The sequence below is a fragment of the Mytilus galloprovincialis genome, chromosome 7 (genome assembly GCF_965363235.1).
Source record: "Mytilus galloprovincialis chromosome 7, xbMytGall1.hap1.1, whole genome shotgun sequence".
Taxonomy (NCBI): domain Eukaryota; kingdom Metazoa; phylum Mollusca; class Bivalvia; order Mytilida; family Mytilidae; genus Mytilus; species Mytilus galloprovincialis.
In genome coordinates, this window is record NC_134844.1 from 70,653,991 (window position 1) to 70,673,562 (window position 19,572).

The 19,572-nt window shown below is 31.7% G+C and overlaps 1 protein-coding gene across 1 annotated transcript; it reads right to left on the minus strand.

The window, feature by feature from the left end:
- Positions 1 to 5,571: 5,571 nt before the first annotated feature.
- Positions 5,572 to 13,073, minus strand: LOC143084261 (uncharacterized). The gene is made up of 8 exons (XM_076260670.1): positions 12,945 to 13,073; positions 11,930 to 12,177; positions 11,315 to 11,372; positions 10,799 to 10,834; positions 9,579 to 9,677; positions 7,929 to 8,027; positions 6,189 to 6,285; positions 5,572 to 5,578 (listed from the first exon to the last, which is right to left on the minus strand). The coding sequence occupies exons 1-8, from the start codon at positions 12,982 to 12,984 to the stop codon at positions 5,572 to 5,574; spliced, it is 684 nt and encodes a 227-aa protein (XP_076116785.1). The 5' UTR covers positions 12,985 to 13,073.
- Positions 13,074 to 19,572: the final 6,499 nt, after the last annotated feature.

The window sequence follows — 19,572 nt, forward strand, 5'->3', positions numbered from 1 at the left end:
GACTATTTGTTACCCTTTTTGTTTGAAAACTGTCTCTTACTTTTTAAATACTTACGATCAGTCACTGAATAGAATTAAACATATAAGAATTAACTTATGTTTCATTAAATTCTTAATTTAGGCTAAATAAAATGCAGGTACTACTTCTATTACTATATAATTAAACAAAAACAATAAATGACAAAATTATTTCGAAATTCAAATGGAATTGTCGATATATATGCCTGAATAGCAATGTGTAAATATTTCTAGTGAGAAAAAATATGTTAAAGAAATCTAAACAGAAAAGTTCACATTTGTTTTTTGACTTTTTATTATTTCCTGCGAATACTGCCAGATTGGTAACTTTTTTGTTCTGCATGGGTTTATTCTTCTTAATATGTCGTTTTCGTTTTGTCTTTGTAAGTTTAATTGTTTTCAGCATAAACGAAGATACGGGTTTTTGTCTATTGAATGATATTTATGGGCTTTTTAGAACTAACGACTATGGATTATGTATTACTCATGAAATTCTTTGATAATGTCTGCTCGAATAACAATGAAAAGAATCAAATATCTATAAAGATAAAATATTTACAAAATAGACGGAAAAGATTGAGAGGACTGCAAATATGTCCTGTTAAATTAATAATATTTTGGAAATCATAACTATAATCTATTCCGAAAAAAGAAAATATTGAAGAAAGAATTATAGTAGCTTATAACTTAAAATATGTTATACCATAACTTGGTCGTCGCAGAAAAAAAAAGTTTTTGTTTCTAGTTGATAAAAAGGAAAAAGGCTTATTGGAAATTATATATCTGCTATTTCTTCAAAAATAAAAAATTAAATACTCTACATACCTTTTTCGCAATTCGTTCCTTCATAACCAGTATTGCAAATACAGCTATATCCGCTTCTACTATTGTAACACTTTCCGTGTCCATTGCATTGATTTGATAAACAATCTGCATATTGAAATGTGCACATCAGTTTCGTTCATTTATCAATATTATAGTGAATATCACATGTATCATGTAACATAAAAATACAGTAATTCCTTAAAAGTAGTGTTGTCAAATTGTACAGTTTTGACTAACCGGTTACTCGTATAATTGTTCGACCGATTAACCGGTTAACCGGTACTTTATTTAAGCTTATGTTTGAAGGCCTTATCTATAGTACCCTACAAAAGTACGTTTTTACAATACGAGGAATTGAAGTTTGTCCTTTGGCATTATAAAGCTTGTTTGTGATGATTCCGGGCAACGTTTGACTTTTGATAATCCAAAACACTCTATCAACTATGGCGTTTGTACTAACTTCAGATTACAAAAAACAAAACACAACTTCTTGATCTTGTCGAATTAAAAATGTGTGAAACCGATAATTCTTTCATTTTCTCTTGATGTCTCAGAAAATAATGTGGAGTGGTTAAATTTAAGATGATAAAGTCTGTTACTCGTACCATCTAGAATACAATAATTGAATTTCCGTAGATTTGCATTTCACATTTTTATTTAAGTTTATAGTATAACAAAGCCTTGCACGATAGAGGTTGGACATTCAGATATATGTCTACGTAGTGCCGATATTAGATCAAAAATAATACGATGAAGTAAAATGTAAGATTTAATCAGATTACTGATTTGAATTACTGTTAAAAAAACATGCATACTAATTATTTAATGATTTCAATACACATTTATATCAAATCTATTAAAATTGAAAAAAAGTCCGGTTAACCGGTTAGCGTGTTTTGGTATTTGGTATTCGGTCCTTCCGATGATTAACCGGTCAACCGGTTAACCGTTGACAACACTACTTAAAAGATATTAACAACACGTTCACAGATGATAGCGGATAAGTTTCTAATGTAACTAAAATCTCGTACCCTTTTCCAAAATGTGACATACTGAACTAGTCTTATTACGGGATTTGTAATAACATGAGCAACACAATTAACGCCACATGTGGAGCAGGATCTGCGTACCTTTCAGGTGCAACTGAGATCACTCCTAGTTTTTTGGTTGAATTCGTATTGCTTAGTTTTCAGTTAATGATGTTGTGTTTTTTGTATTATTGATAGGGTTTTTTTTCTTTTTTAATTCATGGCGTTGTTATTTTCGACATATGAGTTTATATGTCCTATGTTGTCATTCGCCCTTCTTTTAAACGGTTTCATATCCAAGGACTGAACTTTTTATGCATATGGCAAAGCCTGAAAGAATTTTAAGTCCTCCATGTACTCTATTAGGCTCTATAAACCCTCAAATTGAAGCGTAATTGGTGAGTCTATTGTAGACGGAGAACATACATAACCTTCGATAATCTAGTATTATATTTCTGCAATTTTAGAGGTATATAGCAACAATTGGAAAAATAGGAGACAATGTACTTATAATAAACATTTTCATCATCAACCATTTGAAAACCATCGAAAAATTTAAGGACTATTTTCTATCATAGATAGAGCTAAAGTGGACATATACATCTAACTGAAAAGAATTAAGAATAAAATTAACGTAAAATTGTTTCATGGTAATCATACTAGATCTTTTTAGCTTTTATGTTGCTATGCTTAACCAGACGAAAAAACATATTTGTAAACCCTAACAACTCTAACTTCTTCAATGCAAATTATATTTTTTTATTCTGTATCCATGAACTTGTTATTTGTTTGAAAAATGAATTTTCTGATTTCTCAAGTTGAAAAATGTTTTATTGGTACCTTAAACAAAAAAAAAAGAAGTTTTTGTTTGAACAAAAATATTAGCAAAACTATATTGGCACTTACGATTTATGACTGAAAAAAAGACAAGAAGTTTAACAATATTCGTTTCAGAAAACAAAATATATTCAAAATACCATCATATGCATTTGTTTTACATTGAATTACTGTTAACCTGTTAATGGTAACACAGTTAAGTTTGAATACGTGTATGACCTTAAAAATCAAAACCAGTGATCGTCGGTGGTCCTTAAAAACGAATGTAATAGGAAGATAGAATGCTTGTTTGAAAAGGTTAACAATCATGATCATTGTATTTTCAAAAATAATTATAACTTGGTTACACGAAACACATCTTTTCCATTATCATGATAATCGTCAGACAAATTATCACAGAAATATGAATACAATCAAATCAAACTATTGTGTTACTGAAAAAAGTTTAAATATGAGATTTTACCAAGAAGATATTAACATCAAGCAAGAGGTTGCCAAGTTCTAATATATTTTACAACAGAAATTCAAACATGTCCATTTTACGAAATAGCCACGGAATTTTTGGTAATTCACTGTAAATTTTGCATATCAAATATGTTGACATTATTTTGTTGTACTATTTTTCGTTAGTATACACGAGAAATAACGCTTTTTACGTACATAATAATGCAATAAAAATAGTAGCAACTCCGTTGTGTAATTGGCCAACAATATCACCGTATTGATAACAATGATATTATATTTTATAACAGGGCTATTAATCAATCAAATTAAGGTCATCACTCAAGAAATTTTACGGTCGCCATCATGAGCTGATTGGCCATTATGATCATATCTGATATTCTTCCTCAGTCATACTGACCTTCCATGATTACCGACTTGACCAAAGAAATAACACGATGGGAGCCTTTAACGGTGCAGGAAATGTTTACCCTTCCGGAGCACCTGATTACATTCCCGGTTTTTAGTGGAGTTCGTGTTGTTTCTTAATTATTAATTATAACTGTTGATGTACATGTCCTTTGGTTTTGTGAGTCTTTGTTTACTCCTTGGTTTGGATTGATATTGTCTTATTATAATAATAATGAATTATGAATCAAATGAATTTCATCCAATGTACTCAAACGGATAGTAGCTAAGATTGTCATTATTTTCTATTTTTTTCTAATCTATATGGTGGATGTTTTGCAAGAGTTAATTTAGTATCAATATAACCATTATAACTTTAAACTCATTTTGTCTAGAGGTTATTGATCTGTAAACTGGGGCGATTAACCCACAAACTAAATAAAAGTCCAAATTTGCTGAAAATCCCGCAATGCATGTACATCGCGCATGAAAAGACCATTGAAGGCTACGAAAGTAGTTTTGGAAAATGGATTATCGCAGTGTAAACCAAGAGAAAAAATCTAATTGACCAATCCAATGGAAGTACTTATAGATATGCAAATCATATAGAATTAACACGGTTTAATTTCCTTAAAGAGTTCAGAGGTTTTTTGACCTTTTTTTACCTGAATTGGATTTTGATAAAATTGTAGCTACTAGCCCTTTAAATATAAATTTCGTTTTAGTCTAAAGTGAAAAAGTTCATAATGTTTGAACATGTCATCGACATTACAGTACAAAACTACCACTTATTTAACTAGTGTGTCTTACATTTTTCCCTTATCACCATGCTAGATTAAGCCTTTAACTTACACTAATACTTTTTTGAATGTGATTGGATTTACCTTGATCACAAGTATTTCCACTATAACCAGCATAACATGTACACGTATACCCTGATGGACTATTACTACATGTTCCATGGCTATTACAGGGGTCAATAATGCAGTCTAGGTAGAGAAAAGAAAATGATTAAAAGTGGTCCTGTATTTTCAATTTAATAAATGTCTCTATTTTTTCATTTAAATTATGCTTATATTGAATATCAAAATAATACTTTAAAGATATACATGTTCAATAAATTCTTGTCATGCAAACTTTCAAACTTGGCCCAATTGGCCGTGTGCTTTAAGCTGGCAAGATAATATGACGAATTCAAACCCTTTTCAACATACACAACGAAGGCAAGCAAATATGGTTATGATATAAGTCAATGTTGACTTTTAATTCATTTTTTGGTACATGTAAAATATGTAGTTACAAATGGGGTGATATCTGATATATTAATAAATACACAACATGTATGTTTCAGAAGAAACCGTTATTTTGATTGGATGACATCGATTGTGCGTTATACTAAAAGTCAACTTTCTAGCCCAGTGAAATTTAATATTCATGATGACACGTGATATCACAACAAAGTGCAAAGATTTTTTAAAGAAATAAATGATCTATATCGATTTTTTCATGATCATAGCAAAACAATGTAATTATATGTTTTGAATGCTTCTTTTAGTAATTCCATAGGGTTGTTAAAGCGTTGACCGTGCGCACGTTTCTAGAATGAACCGCTTCCGGGCTTCATACAAATGTACTTGGGTTAATACTTTTGCGAATTCACCCTAATAAATTTACAAAAAGAAGCATTCTATTCTTAATGAGGAACATGTCGTTTATGACAACGAATACTTTACAACCATTAATATTAGTGTTCTGAATAATGACAATAATATCGTATTGTATAAAATATCAAATGTATATGTGTGTATTTATTACAAAAGTAAGGAATACATATAGATATTTTTTGTCGTTTGTGTAACATTCAATTTTAATAACCGTTTAAATAAAAATCTGGTGAACCAAAATGGTAAACTGTAAAATGTCGATGTTTTTCAACATAGTTATACTTTGTCAAAAATTTCAAAACTGGGACATGACTATTCCTATTAATTTAGATTGTATATGTTACTTACAATCATTCACTGAAAATAAAAAAAGAGAAATGAGTTACATTATATTAGTTAAGTGTCTTAATTGAACTAGAACAAAATATATGTATGTTATGATTCAGATTAAAATCAGTAGGATTGTTCACGGATAATACTTTTTTGTTTTTGTATAAAGCTTTTGAAAAAAAACAAATGGAACCTTGACTTTGCCTTTAACTTTCAAATTGTGTTCTTTCATCTGAAAGCATACAATGGTTTTACATATTTTAAGACAAAGAAATTCAATGTCAAACAGCTAATGTTGATCTAAGAAGAACATCTGGTGTGACAATTTGTTTTGTTTTCGATCATGCATAGTTATCAAAGGTACCAGGATTATAGTTTTGTACGCCAGACGCGCGTTTCGTCTAAATTAGACATATCAGTGACGCTCATATCAATATATTGATAAAGCCAAACAAGTACAAAGTTGAAGAGCATAGAGGATCCAAAATTACAAAAAGTTGTGCTAAATAAGGCTATGGTAATTTATGCCTGGGATAAGAAAATCCTTAGTATTACGGAAAAGTTTTGTAAACAGGAAATTAATAAAATGACCACATTATTGATATTCAAAAACTTTTTAAATGATTTTATTAATAACTTACTTTCACAATGCTGACCTGTATAACCAGATTCACAAGTACATGAACCATTCGTGCAATTTCCATGTTGACAGGTTACTCCATGACAAGGATATTCTATACATTCAAGATAAATTACGTTTCAAATATCTATTTTTATCTGATGAAAGGATAAGACATATGGTAATAGATCTGACAATGGCAATTAATTTGTATTGTGTAATGTATTATCGATTTGCAAATGTAAATTTACTTTTTTTAATCTAAAAATGCCATTACGGACCTCACTGTGCATATGGTACATTGAAAAAGAAATATTCCTTTCTTTCACTTGAATTTCTGTTTTACTGTGTACGCTCCTTATATATCGCTTTATTCGTATATAATTTAAGCAATTGAGTCTTATTCCTGAGTGTGTTATCTTGACTGATTATAGGTTCTTATGACAGGTGATATGTATTGCCAAAACTATCGAAGCATCTGCCAATTTATGTTTTTGAGTTTAATATGACGTCCGGGTTTTTTTTTCTGAACATATTTTGTTTTGAGACTAGCCGGTGCCAATCTTCGGGTGCGAGTTTTTTTATTCTCGCTGTGTTGAAGACCACTTGATGGCCTTTGTCTGTTTTCTTATCTTTGGTGGGGTAATTGTTTCTTTGACACATCACTTATTTTCATTTTTTCAATATAACAAAAATAATAGTAGTCGACGAACTGTTGAACAGCATAAATTTAGCTTTTTGATCAGTAAAAAATATTGTCAAACAAATAGCAAAAAATTTACATAAAAATAGCATAACGATATCACCTTTCAGTTTTTACATTAATTAATTAATTTCTCTTTATTGACCATCTCGCACAATAATATTATTTTAGAAGATAGAATTCATAGACCTAAAATATTATTAGAGGTATGTTATAAATGAAGTTTCGTTTACTGGAAAGGTGATATTCCTATTATATCAAAGTTTAGTTAGCTATAAAAACAAGGTTTGATCATTAGTTTTCTTCATAAGAAAATTCCTATACCAAATCAGGTGTATAACCGTTGTTATCCATTCGTTTGATATGTTTGAGCTTTTGATTTTGCCATTTGCTGAGTCATTTTCGTTTAGAATTTTATAACCAGATTCACAAGTACATGAACCTTGAGTGCAATTTCCAAGTTGACAGGTTACTCCATGACAAGAATATTCTCTACATTTTTTATAGCATCTCCTATGATTTGAAGGCACGTTGTATCAATGGCCATGCATTTTGGTCCTCAATGCTCTTCGACTTCTTACTTCATTTTTATTTGGGCTTTTTATCTGGTTTTTTTTTATTCGAGCCTCGGACGTCTTTTTCAGACGAAACGTGCGAGTGGTGCAGATACACAATTGTATTCGTGGTATCTATGATGAGTTTCTATACATTGCATATTTGATTAATTAAAAATTTCAGTTTGTAACCCGGATTTGTTTTCTCTCAATCGATTTATGACTTTCGAACATCGATATACTACTGTTGTCTTTATTTACATTTATTATTTCACAAAGTATGTGACGAGAACATAGATATTAATAAATGCCTTTTCAAAATCTAAAGAACTATCGGTAAAACTCATTGTTCGTACACCAAAATTAAAAAGATGTTACGTCGTTAGTTGAATTTCGATTGTTTAGAACGTTTCAAACCAATCACAACTTTTTGGTGTACCCTTTTTAAAATATCACCATGAATGCATATATTCTGAAACGGTGAATTGGTATGTATCTTACCATGTTCACAATGGTGTCCATAATAGCCATCTGGACATATGCAGTTACCTTCACTACATTGTCTACCATTATAGCATGTCACATGATGACAAGGATCATCTGTTAAGAAAATTACAGTTTTTTTATCCAAAACGGAACCATTTTATTCTCTAAACTTATAGATTATCGTTTGTATTCTTAACGACATTGATGTTATTGTATGAGCCGGACAATCACGAGATTTTAATCAGTACAATTTTGAGGGAAAGTAAACAGTTTAAAGTTTTTTTATACATGACTGAAAAAAATCGGAAAACAGAAACCCTTCGTCCATCAAAAAAATTTAACTATTTTTATATTTGATTTCTTTTCTTTCTTGTCGTTGCTCATAATTGAACCAGTAACAAAATGTGTTATTTCCAACTTATTTTTTTTACAGTTTGCTCATATTTTGTGCTGTTACATAATTGTCCCAAGTTGATTGATTACACACATGTTTAACCTTTCTCCAGTCTATATTCACCTGTCCTTGAAATAGTCAGGAACCTGTTATTCTGTGGCTGTTCTCTTTCATATCGATTCTTTTAGTTTATAATTATGCAGAAAATAGATACTCTGTACGTTTGGTTTGCGTCACATTTTGTAGCCTTCGTAACTGGGGATAAGTTTTCGAGATTTCTTATTGTTGAAGGCTGTATTGTGACCAATGATTTCTTAAAATCTAGACGACACTCCCTCTACATTATTTATTTCAGAAAAGATAAACAGTATGAAAAAACCCAGAATTCATTTGTACACATTTTTTTTTTTTATTTATTCTATAAAACAACAATGCAAACTAGTTTCATATTTAACAGAGAGAAAGCAAACTGTCTATGAAGAATGTATGGATAGATGGCTATAACAATAAAAACCTAAAAACCAAACACTTCTTAACTTCTTAAAATGGTGTAACTAGTCTACCCTTTAATGAATGGAAGCAGTTAGTTAATTGTTACTTGTTACTAGTAAATGTATATTATAAGCGAGAACAAAATAATAATCAACACACTACGGTGCGTTTTTTATTTCGTAGTTGTATCAGAATGTAGGGCGGGAAATGTCGAGTGTCACTGAAAATTGAAAAATATGGGTATGATGGGACATACATTTGTATTTCTTATAAAGCACCTGGCCATATCCCGTTCATTTTCGTGTCTCTGTGACTTTTTAATGAGTAGAGATCGTGGTACTTATTCTACAACATTGATCAAAACTAATATCCTTTTGCTACTGGGCGTGTTTGGTAAGCATCAATGTAAATATAACGGAATTTGATGAGACTATCATCTAAGTGAGAAGGTTAGCGCTATAAAACCAGGTTTAATCCACCATTTTCTACATTTCAAAATCCCTGTACCAAGTCAGGAATATGACCGTTCTTGTCCATTCGTTTTTGATGCGTTTTGTTATTTGATTTTGCCATGTAATTATGGACTTTCCGAATTGATTTTCCTCTAAGTTCAGTATTTTTGCGATCTTACTTTTTGGTAAATAACCTATATAGTCAACGTTTTATGGTTATACACAAATCGATGGTTTCTAAGTTAGAATGTTTAAAGGATTGCGCATTTACAGTAACGTGAACTGCGTATTTTTCAAATTGTCGTATTTTTTGTTATTATAACATACGTTTTCCACAGTAATGTCCGTAATAACCATGTACGCAAACGCAATAATTATTGTGACAATATCCACCATTATTACAAAACCAATTTCCATTGCATTTAGCTATCAATTAAAGTCAAGAATTTGTTATAAATTATTTGTATGGTACTGACAAATTATTTGTATAAATAACAAGGACAAACACGTTTAAAACATGCACTAACGTTGTTATAATTATTCTTAAACCTGATTTTTACTATACAGGAAAAGACTGAAATATTTTTTTGGACACACCAATATAGGTGTTGCAATCTCATATTAATATAGCGCATTTTGGCGAAACAAAAAGTCTTGTAGTTCAATAAAATATCGGTGAACATTACGTCGTTAAGTTAAACATTGTTGACACAATTGGCTTTAGATCTTGACATGTGTAAGCCATGCTCGATTCCAATGTGGTTATCAAAAATCCAATTTATATCTTGAATTAAGAATCGTGTACACGTGGTTTTGTAGTTCATCCATGTATTCTGATTTATTCCCCTTACGAGTTAAAAAAAAAAGTCCATGCATGGACATTATGCTTACTTAAACTCGGCGAAAGCGAGAAAAGCAATCGAGTTGAGATGATCAATGATAATCTGTTTATCGCTATTTATCTATGATGACGTTATCAATTTCATGTCAATTTCGTTAGCCATGCTTTGTGTCTGCTTAGTTTCTAGCGATAATTTTCCATATCAAGCGAGTAGATGATATGAAAAATTATTACAAAAAAAAATCAAAGGAAAAATGCACAAAATAGCGATAATTACACTTATTGTTTGTATTAGTATGTGCATGTGTGTTGTCATACTAATATTCTAGACTCAAAACCAAAGGATTAAACCCCAGATTCAAAAAATTAACATAATCTTGTTAAAATCTTGAAGATTGTAATTAACACACATTTCGTTCAATGCGTTCACGTTGAAAATGTTTTGATAACATTCCTGTGAAGTCTTACCGCTAAAAAACAGAATCACTTAGCATAAACATTTGTCTATGTGTTGTAAGATTTTGACATCTGTTATAAAAAAAAATACGGCAATTAATAAACTGGTAATATGTATGTAATTTTCTTTTTAAAAAATCATAAAGTATATACTTGGACAATAACAGGAGTGATCTGAATATAATTTCATTGATTATGTTGGTACATTACCGTAATTTGGTAGTTTGACAATGAAAGTGTATGTTCTTACCATCCACAAGAAACCTTTTAAATTTTACTGGATCATCTGTAAATAATACATATAGCATTATATGGAAGTCTGAATCAAATCAAACATTGCTGTTCAAAATAAATGTTATATTTTTTTTGTCGTTTACAAACATAATGTGTATGCTAAACTTTTTTGTAAAAAAAAACAAATCAATGTTTTATTAAATACAGTTTAGTTAAGATATGTCTCCGAATTTTTTATTTGCATTGACATCTATTTTCATTGAGGTCTACGGAGCAGTCCTTTTTACTTTCTTTTTTTGTCATGACAAGAGGTATTTGGAGGCAAAAATATCTTTTGCTGTATAATAATCACCGGTATAGATAAAAACAGGGAATTTTGTCAGATCGTTAAAAGAAAACCTGACTTAGGATCTACATTTATTCAAATCGATATCCATCTTTCGAAGATAAAAATAAAGCTTTCCTGATGTTTACGACAATTTTTCAATTCTGTTATTGAGATTTTCTGAAAGGCGATTTAATAAGCACTTACAGCAACAGTTGTGTAAACAAGTACCATCTTTTCTTTGGACCCATATTTCAAAAGTCTCCTAAAACATAAAAGCATACAGATTATATATATCTTCTCATGACTATACTTTCTTCAATTTTAAAACTTATGAGACACCTTGTAAAAGAGTAATTGGGTTTACCATATCATTCAATATCAGGTCGAATCAGCTACCGATACCTATAGTATATGTCACATATTGTTTCCGATTGTAAATATTCATCTTATATCTTCCCTCCCTCGTCATGAGTACCACTACTTTATAGTGTGGTGTAAAAGCCAGGTTGGGTCCCAATGAGACAACTCTCAAAGTCACGATTTGTAAAAACATAAACCATTACAGGTCAAAGTACGGTCTTCAACACGGAGCCGTGGCTCACACCGAACAGCAAGCTATAAAGGGTCAACACAATTACTAGTGAAAAACCATTAAAACTGGAAAACCAACGGTCTAACCTTAAAAAAAGAGAGAGGGAGAAATTAGAAACACTTTTGAACCACATTAACAAACTACAACTAATGAAGATCAGATTCCTGACATGTGCAAAAATTGTATATATTCAAAGGCTTTAGACCCCGTTATATTTCTTTACTTACCAAAGTTGTATTCTCAGTGAAGTTGACTGTTATTAGATATTCATTTTTAAAAATCTTGGTCCTTCCAGTGAACTCTAAGTCTTTGGGTGAGAAAATACAGCCATTGGTCATATCACTTGTTGTCCAGTATTCCAAACAGGCATTATTCTGTCTTTGGGAATCGTTTGGAATAAACATGCATGATTGGATAACCGCTTCAGACAAACAAAGCATTGCTATGTAGAAAAATACCACTGTACTCCATTTCACTAGATGCAAGTATGTTTAACGAGAATGACATGACAATTAATTGAATAGAATATTGCAATTGTGATAACTATTAATGTATAACATAATTGATTACATGATAATGCGAACCTCTCTGTATTTATGCTAAAATGTTAATAACAAAGGACAAACATTTCATTCATTTGTTTGACGTATGATAATCTTTTCATTTAAGAAATGTACTAACTCATCAACTAAATGAGTCAAATGCATCGTGGACTCTTTTTCAACGCTGCTGAAACCGGGGGATTGTTTGAATGACCTTTACAACCTATTTTCCGGTAGTTGCATAGTTCTATGTATTTTATAATTTGTACTCATCTTTTCGTTTGCATTTACATTGTATTACCTGTATGTATAATTGGTGCTCATGTAGCTCAGTTACTTTGTCTGAGTTTGTTGAGGAAAGTTCCTTAACTGTGTTTCTATATATAAACATATAAAGTTCACATTGGAATTATTCGTGTAAAAAGTAAAATAAAAACTGACCATGCTTATATCTTACTATTATGGTTATGTGTATGTGTGTCATACAAATATTTGATGTACAAATTGAGTGTAAAATCAATAACCACAAAATTCTAGTTGTTCCTCTACGAATTTTTTTCAAGATAACAATAGTTTCTCCACAAAATTGACAGTTTATATTTTCAATGTGAATTATGACTTTCAAAAAAAGAATTTAATTCGATACTAATAACAATCATGATCAAAACCATTATCATATATATTCTCTGGCATAACTTACGCATACGGTTGTTGAATAGATTTGCTAGAATTAATTCCATTCTTTATTATGCAAGCATTTGTTATAACATTTACACAAGAAAGGTCAAAATTACTAAATCGTTATCTTCACATTGTACTATAAATTTCTAAATTCATTATCTCAAGTACAGTTTATCTTGTAGAATAAGTGTCATAAACAAGTGTTACTATTTAAAACTCATCAATCCAAATGAACAGACATAATGTCGGTATTATAAATAAAACCTCAAAAAGTGTGATTATTCGTCACTCTTTTTGGCATCAGTTATATCTGAGTACGAAATACGAGTCTATTAGACTCCTTTGATGGTTCTAGTTATTTTACATTCAAGAGCATATTTTAATGGCACCATTTTATAGACTGTTATATATACAGAAAATATATATGTATCCATACAAGTGTACAAAATAACACCAATATTAAAAAAGAATCATTAAATATAAATAAAAAATACATTCGTTAATATTTGGATAACAGATATCCTTCATCAACGTGCTGATTCTGATTCACGGTGGGTAAGGTTGTCCTGCGAGAAAACGTTCTGTGCTGGTGATTCGATCCTGACGGGTGGTGGTGATCGATGTAAAAATGTAAGCAAAGACAAAAATGATGATTTTTGACGTTTTCTCTCATACAAAAAAGTAAAATCACAAAAATACTCAACTTTTGGCTGACAAAATGGAAGGAAACAGTTGAGATTTTTCAATTTTGTTTCTTGTGGGTACGTAGGCAAACTATTAAACAGTCGACCCTCTTAACTGTTTCAGTAAGCGTAACACAAAAGTGCTCATTTTCAGAAAATCTAGAAATGAACAAAATAAAACAAAAATGCTCATTGAGTCCGCTTTCTATACCCAAATGCAAACGACAAAATTATATTGTGAAAAACCAGTGCAATTTAGTAAAATTTTGCATTTTCTCAGTTTATTCATGTCCTGATACTGTGCTGGTGGGTCCTGCCATTGTGCTGGTGGGTCCTGATACGGTGCTTGTGATTTTGGGTAAAAAGTTTGTCATATTTGAAACAAACGTTACAAAATCAATAAAATTTGGCTGATAATTGTATTCAATCGGAGCTGTGACTCCTGTTTTTACTTTTGTGCATCCATTTGGCTGTTTTATAAGCGTTTTCAAATAATCGTAACTTATATTACATAAATAGGCAACATCTTCCGTCCAATATCAGATGAAAATAAATATAATTAAAATAGTTTTATTTAAGATATTAAATGCCCTTGAATTGATGATTCTCTACATAATATGATAACTTAAACAGTTTTTAAAGGTTCATAGAATAAAGCGACATTTATAAGAGGGGTCTTATATTGACATTAAGGTTTGACTGGTTTATTTTAGTTAAATATGTGTTCCACCCACCCCTCGCAACTCCATCCAACCAACTCCTCCTCCTTCCCTCCTTCATTGGTACAGTGGTGTAACAACACCACAATTTATCACATTAAATATCTCAATAACTTTGTTGGAACGAACACAACAAAGGTGACATATAGTTGTTGATTTCTGTGTCATTTTGGTCTTTTGCGGAGAGTTGTCTCATTGGCAATCACAAGCACATCTTCTTTTTTTATATTTTAATCAATTTTACATGGAGTCTGATGTGCCTTTTAGCTTAAACCCTGGTGAGTCATGTTAATCGTCGGTATGCTGTTGCACCCATCGCATGTAAATTGTCATATTTCCATCTTTTTTTCTGATTTATTTTACCCAATTCATACGTGTGGGGATTATTATCCTAGTAACCGGTGTTACCAAGTGTATATATTGAACATAAGTTATAAAAAATCAACAATACTATATTTATTGTGTGTGTCAGTTTGTTTAGGCAAAATAAAACTACAAAAATTTCGAAAACAAGAGAGATTTTTTTTTTAATGTCATTATTATCTGTCTAATTCAAGAGATATGCTTAGTATTAACTTCAGATGATAGGGACTTCACACCCTGGTGACCCTGCTGTCTTTCAAAATTATATTACTATATATAACACAGAGATTGGTCACTATTGATTTATCGTATAATGTGAGTCTCCTTATAGTCAGCTACGTTATTTTAACGTAGTTTCGTATTTAACCGTAGCAGACGACACATATCACCGCCTTATCACTCAGACAACTATCTGAGTTATAGTAGTGTCATATATGATTAAACAAACTTGATATATTTGCATTTTAAATTATTTGTTGTAACAAGAATAGTTGTGCTGAATGGAAATTAACTGTGTGTGTCAAAATCTTATATTGGTTATAAATGTTGTTGTACCAAAAGAGGGACGAAAGATACCAAAGGGACAGTCAAACTCATAAATCTAAAACAAACTGACAAAGCCATGGCTAAAAATGAACAAGACAAACAGAAAAACAAGAGTACACATGACACAACATAGAAAACTAAAGAATAAACAACACGAACCCCACCAAAAACTAGGGGTGATCTCAGGTGCTCCTGAAGGGTAAGCAGATCCTGCTCCACATGTGGCACCCGTCGTGTTGCTTATGTGATTACAAATCCGGTAAATAGTCTTATTCGGTAGGTCACATTCATGAAAGGGAAGGGGATTGTAGTTACGACGTAAGGAACATATCCGATATCATTTGTGAAACGGTTATTCCATAACGGTCAACCAACTCGTGATGGCGTCCGTAAAATTTACGAAGGGATGATTTCAACTTCACCATTTGGAACTCTTGGTTTAATAGCTTCATTGTAAGCAGCAACCCTCTATCAAGAAAATCATGATAGGAAATGCAAGCACGGGAATATCGTATCAATTGGGAGATATATACCCCGTATGCAGCTGCTGCTGGAATGTTGCTACTTAGAAATGGAAAGTTCACAATTGGAAAGCTGAAATCATCTCTTTTGTCGTAAAGTTTTGTTTTCAATCGACCCTCATTGTCAATTTCTAGATGTAAGTCAAGATATGAAGCCGACTTAACTGTATCTGTAGTATCCTTTATCTCTAGTTCGATGGGATAGATGCGTTCCACATAGTCACCAAATTTTGAATTGTGTAGTGAAAGAACATCATCTATATAGCGGAAAGTAGAGTTAAAGGATATTGCTAACTTCTTATCTTTCTTCCTAAGAAGTTCCTGCATGAAGTCAGCCTCATAATAATAAATGAAACAAGTCGGCAAGTAGAGGAGCACAGTTTGTTCCCATTGGAATGCCGACAGTCTGTTGAAAAACACGTCCTCCGAAAGTAACAAATATGTTGTCAATCAAGAAATCAAGCATCTTGATAATATCAGTTTCAGAGAATTTTTTGTTTGAATCAGAGTGATTCTTTACAAAGTAGGATTTATTCCTCCCTAAGACAAGATACTTGTATCTACGTTGGCCATTCTTTTTTATGAAGCAAAGTAATATCAACTCTTTCAATTTGTCTTTTAGTTTGGAATGTGGAATACTTGTGTAAAGAGTAGAAAAGTCAAATGTTTTAATACTGTTACAAGATGAAAGAGAGTTAGATTGTATGTACTCTAATAGATCTTTGGAATTTTTAAGTATCCACATCTGATTCACGCCACCTCTAGAATAGGCAGTTTCACAATAACTTTGAAGCCTGTCTTTGATTGCTGATAAAATAGATGTTAATAATTTAGAAAGAGGTTTCTTGGAGCACTTGGAAGACCCAGCAATATACCGTTGTTTGTAAGGACACTTATGTAGTTTAGGTATCCAATACAGTGATGGAAGATCCAGTTCTTCATCTTTGGTTGAAATTCCAAAGGAACATAGAACAGACCTATGAGTATCCAGGATTTCCTCTTTGGTAAGTGTCGTGAGGGTATATGTTGAGTTTCCAAGTGAATTGTCAATACCTAATTCGTTCATCAAGCAGTTAATGTAATGACTTTTACACACAAAAACGATGTTATTTGGGGTTTTATCAGCGGGGACAACAACATATTTGTCATGGAGGTCGGATAGGTCTTTTGCAACATTTGGGTCTTTAAAGATTGACGTAGCATGGGCATTGATGGACCAATTCAGTTTCTTAATTCTGATTTGTATCAACGACCTCACTGCCTTAATCCATTCGGAAAGAGTGTCTACGTCTTCCTTCTCGCGCTTAGCCCATTGCTTTGCATAATCCTCGACTGAATCTATCAAAATTTTAAAGTTGTATTTCCAATTGATGGATTTAGGCTCACGATATTTCGGACCTTTCGATAACACATTTCGTAGAGAAGTGTTATTAACAATGTTAAGGTCACCGGTAATAACGTGGCCAGCAGGATTATATGTGAATTGGGAACTAGCACAAGTGCAATCAGGAGGTTTAGACTTGAAGTCGTCAATATTGAGATCCTGCAAAACACGTTTGTAATTGAAAATTTTAGTTGCAATAGGTTTGGTATAGGTACTGTGTATAAGAAATTATTGGTACAGACTGGTCTTTGAAATAAGGAGGTATTTTCGATTGAATTAATTTATGATGAAGGATATTGCCTAGGTTGACGCCATCGAGACCTTTGTTGGCAAAGGAAATATTTAGAAAAAAATCTTTTCTCTTTTTCATCTTTTCCAATGCGAACTGGCTTGAAAAGTCTGTGACTTGCAATATCCGAAATTATAGCTTGAAGTTTGTATTGGTTAGAATGAGGGTTTGTAACAGTGGATTCCAAACATAAATTGAACAGAGAATGAAGTTTTGAAAGAGGTAATGAATAAAGTTTCGTGCGAATGTGATGAATACCTAACTGCTTTTGTATGAATGGTAGCAAGTCATTAATAGAGACATCATGTAGAGAAGGTGATGTATAATGACGATGACCATGACTGCGTCTTCGTCGAGGAGTCGAGTTGAAAATATTCATCACATTCACCGAGTTACACGAAGGACTAGATAGAATACCTATACCATCAATTTTGTCATTGCAGCCATAAGGTGTTGCAGTTCCCAATTGTCTAATCCAGTAGTCGTCTTTTTGTCTACGGAGAGTAGTTGAAAGATTAGGATTGTTAGACCTATGGTATATCTTTTCGATAATGCGAACTGTCATAGAAACGATGGAATGATCGGGCTGATTGAAATGCTGGTATAGAATGTCGTTAGCATTGAGGTTAATGTCTGATCTATGACCGCACATACGTTTGTTTAGCCTTCCTTTCGTTTCACCGACGTATACCAATCCGCAAAGGTTGCACTCTAATGCCTATTCAATTTCAGAGTAATTACCAAGTTTCGTTGTCTGATCAGAATTTTTTGAAAAGTGCAAGGTAGATAGGTATGGCCTTTTGAATGTTTTACTCGGTTATTTTGCTCTAACTGCATGACCTCTTGCGATACTAACTAAAAACTCGAATACATCTTAACAGACAGTGGTCATGTTTGTTGATGAATGTTGCTTTTCCTAGATTAATTCTTGAAAAATCATTTGGTAACATTTAATCAAGTAATTTCAGAGAGCATCTTTTTGTTGTTACGGACGCCAAGTCAATACATGTAGCTCAAAACCGCCCCTCGACACAGGTGAGCTTATGGCTAAACGAATTGATAACCAATTATTTTAAACCAGGTTTGTAAAGTGTGTAGATTTGTATTGTTACAGCGGATGACAGTGAGGGCATTCCGGTGTATCACCTATCTTTAGTTTTGGGTTTTTTTTAACCGATCTATAAACATGATGAATACATGAATATCATTAACATTCCTTATCACTTGTTATACATCCATTTCTTTAATAAATATACCCATCGAATACGTTTGAAAGAAGATAAATATTAATAATATTTAGATGGTTTTTTATATGTTTACATACATATTCACATGCATGCGGAAGAATATCTCAAGAACGTTTGCAATCTCAAGGAACGATAACTTTGCATGGATGATTTTTTCGGGAAAATACGAATGCCTACTTAAATCCATTATATTAGAAAAATCGAATTATTCCAGTAAATTTCTGCCAACGGTTGATGCAAACAAGTATAAATTCAACTAAAAACGTACACAAAAATTGATTTTAATTTGCATATCTGACCCTCCCTCTCCCTATCCGGCAACAGTTATTTTGTTTCCGGGGGTGGGGTGGTGCAAAAATGGGTTATCATTTTATCGCATTTTACTTCCAAGGCGTTTTTGAGTTGATTGTTTTGTCCTGAAAACACATATTAAATGAAAGAAAAAGTTTTATATATATGGCTTTAGATTCGATGTTTTACAAATATATATACAAAGTATACATGTTAATGTTATAATACAAATACTTCCCTGTATCAAAATATGAAATAAATGCGTGAAAAGAAATACCTCAGTAACGAGTCATTACTACATAGAAGGTGTGTTTGGCACACACAACTTAAAAGCCTCGTGATATTACCAATATTTAAATTGTATTTCTTAGTCTGGTATTTTTTCCGTTCACTCATTTTGCACTCATTTTCAATTAAAGTTATGTCATATTTTTATTTTTATTCATGAAATATATTTAAATATAGAAATGTAGGATACATCATTCATCCTTCAATCGCCCCTTTATTCTTTATCAAAAGTCTTTTACAACAGACTTTCTTTTGGAATTATAAAATGCAAAACTTAAAAAATCTTATTTCTGTAAGTGTTATCTAGTTTATCTCA

What these genes read in the sequence shown, in the direction of transcription:
- LOC143084261 (XM_076260670.1), bottom strand. Translation starts at nt 12,984, where the DNA reads ATGGAATTAATTCTAGCAAATCTATTCAACAACCGTATGC. An exon ending in TCACTGAGAATACAACTTTG is followed by an intron (nt 11,373 to 11,929) that starts GTAAGTAAAGAA and finishes TTTATGTTTTAG; the next exon opens with GAGACTTTTGAAATATGGGT. An exon ending in TGGACACCATTGTGAACATG is followed by an intron (nt 6,286 to 7,928) that starts GTAAGATACATA and finishes TTGAATGTATAG; the next exon opens with AATATCCTTGTCATGGAGTA.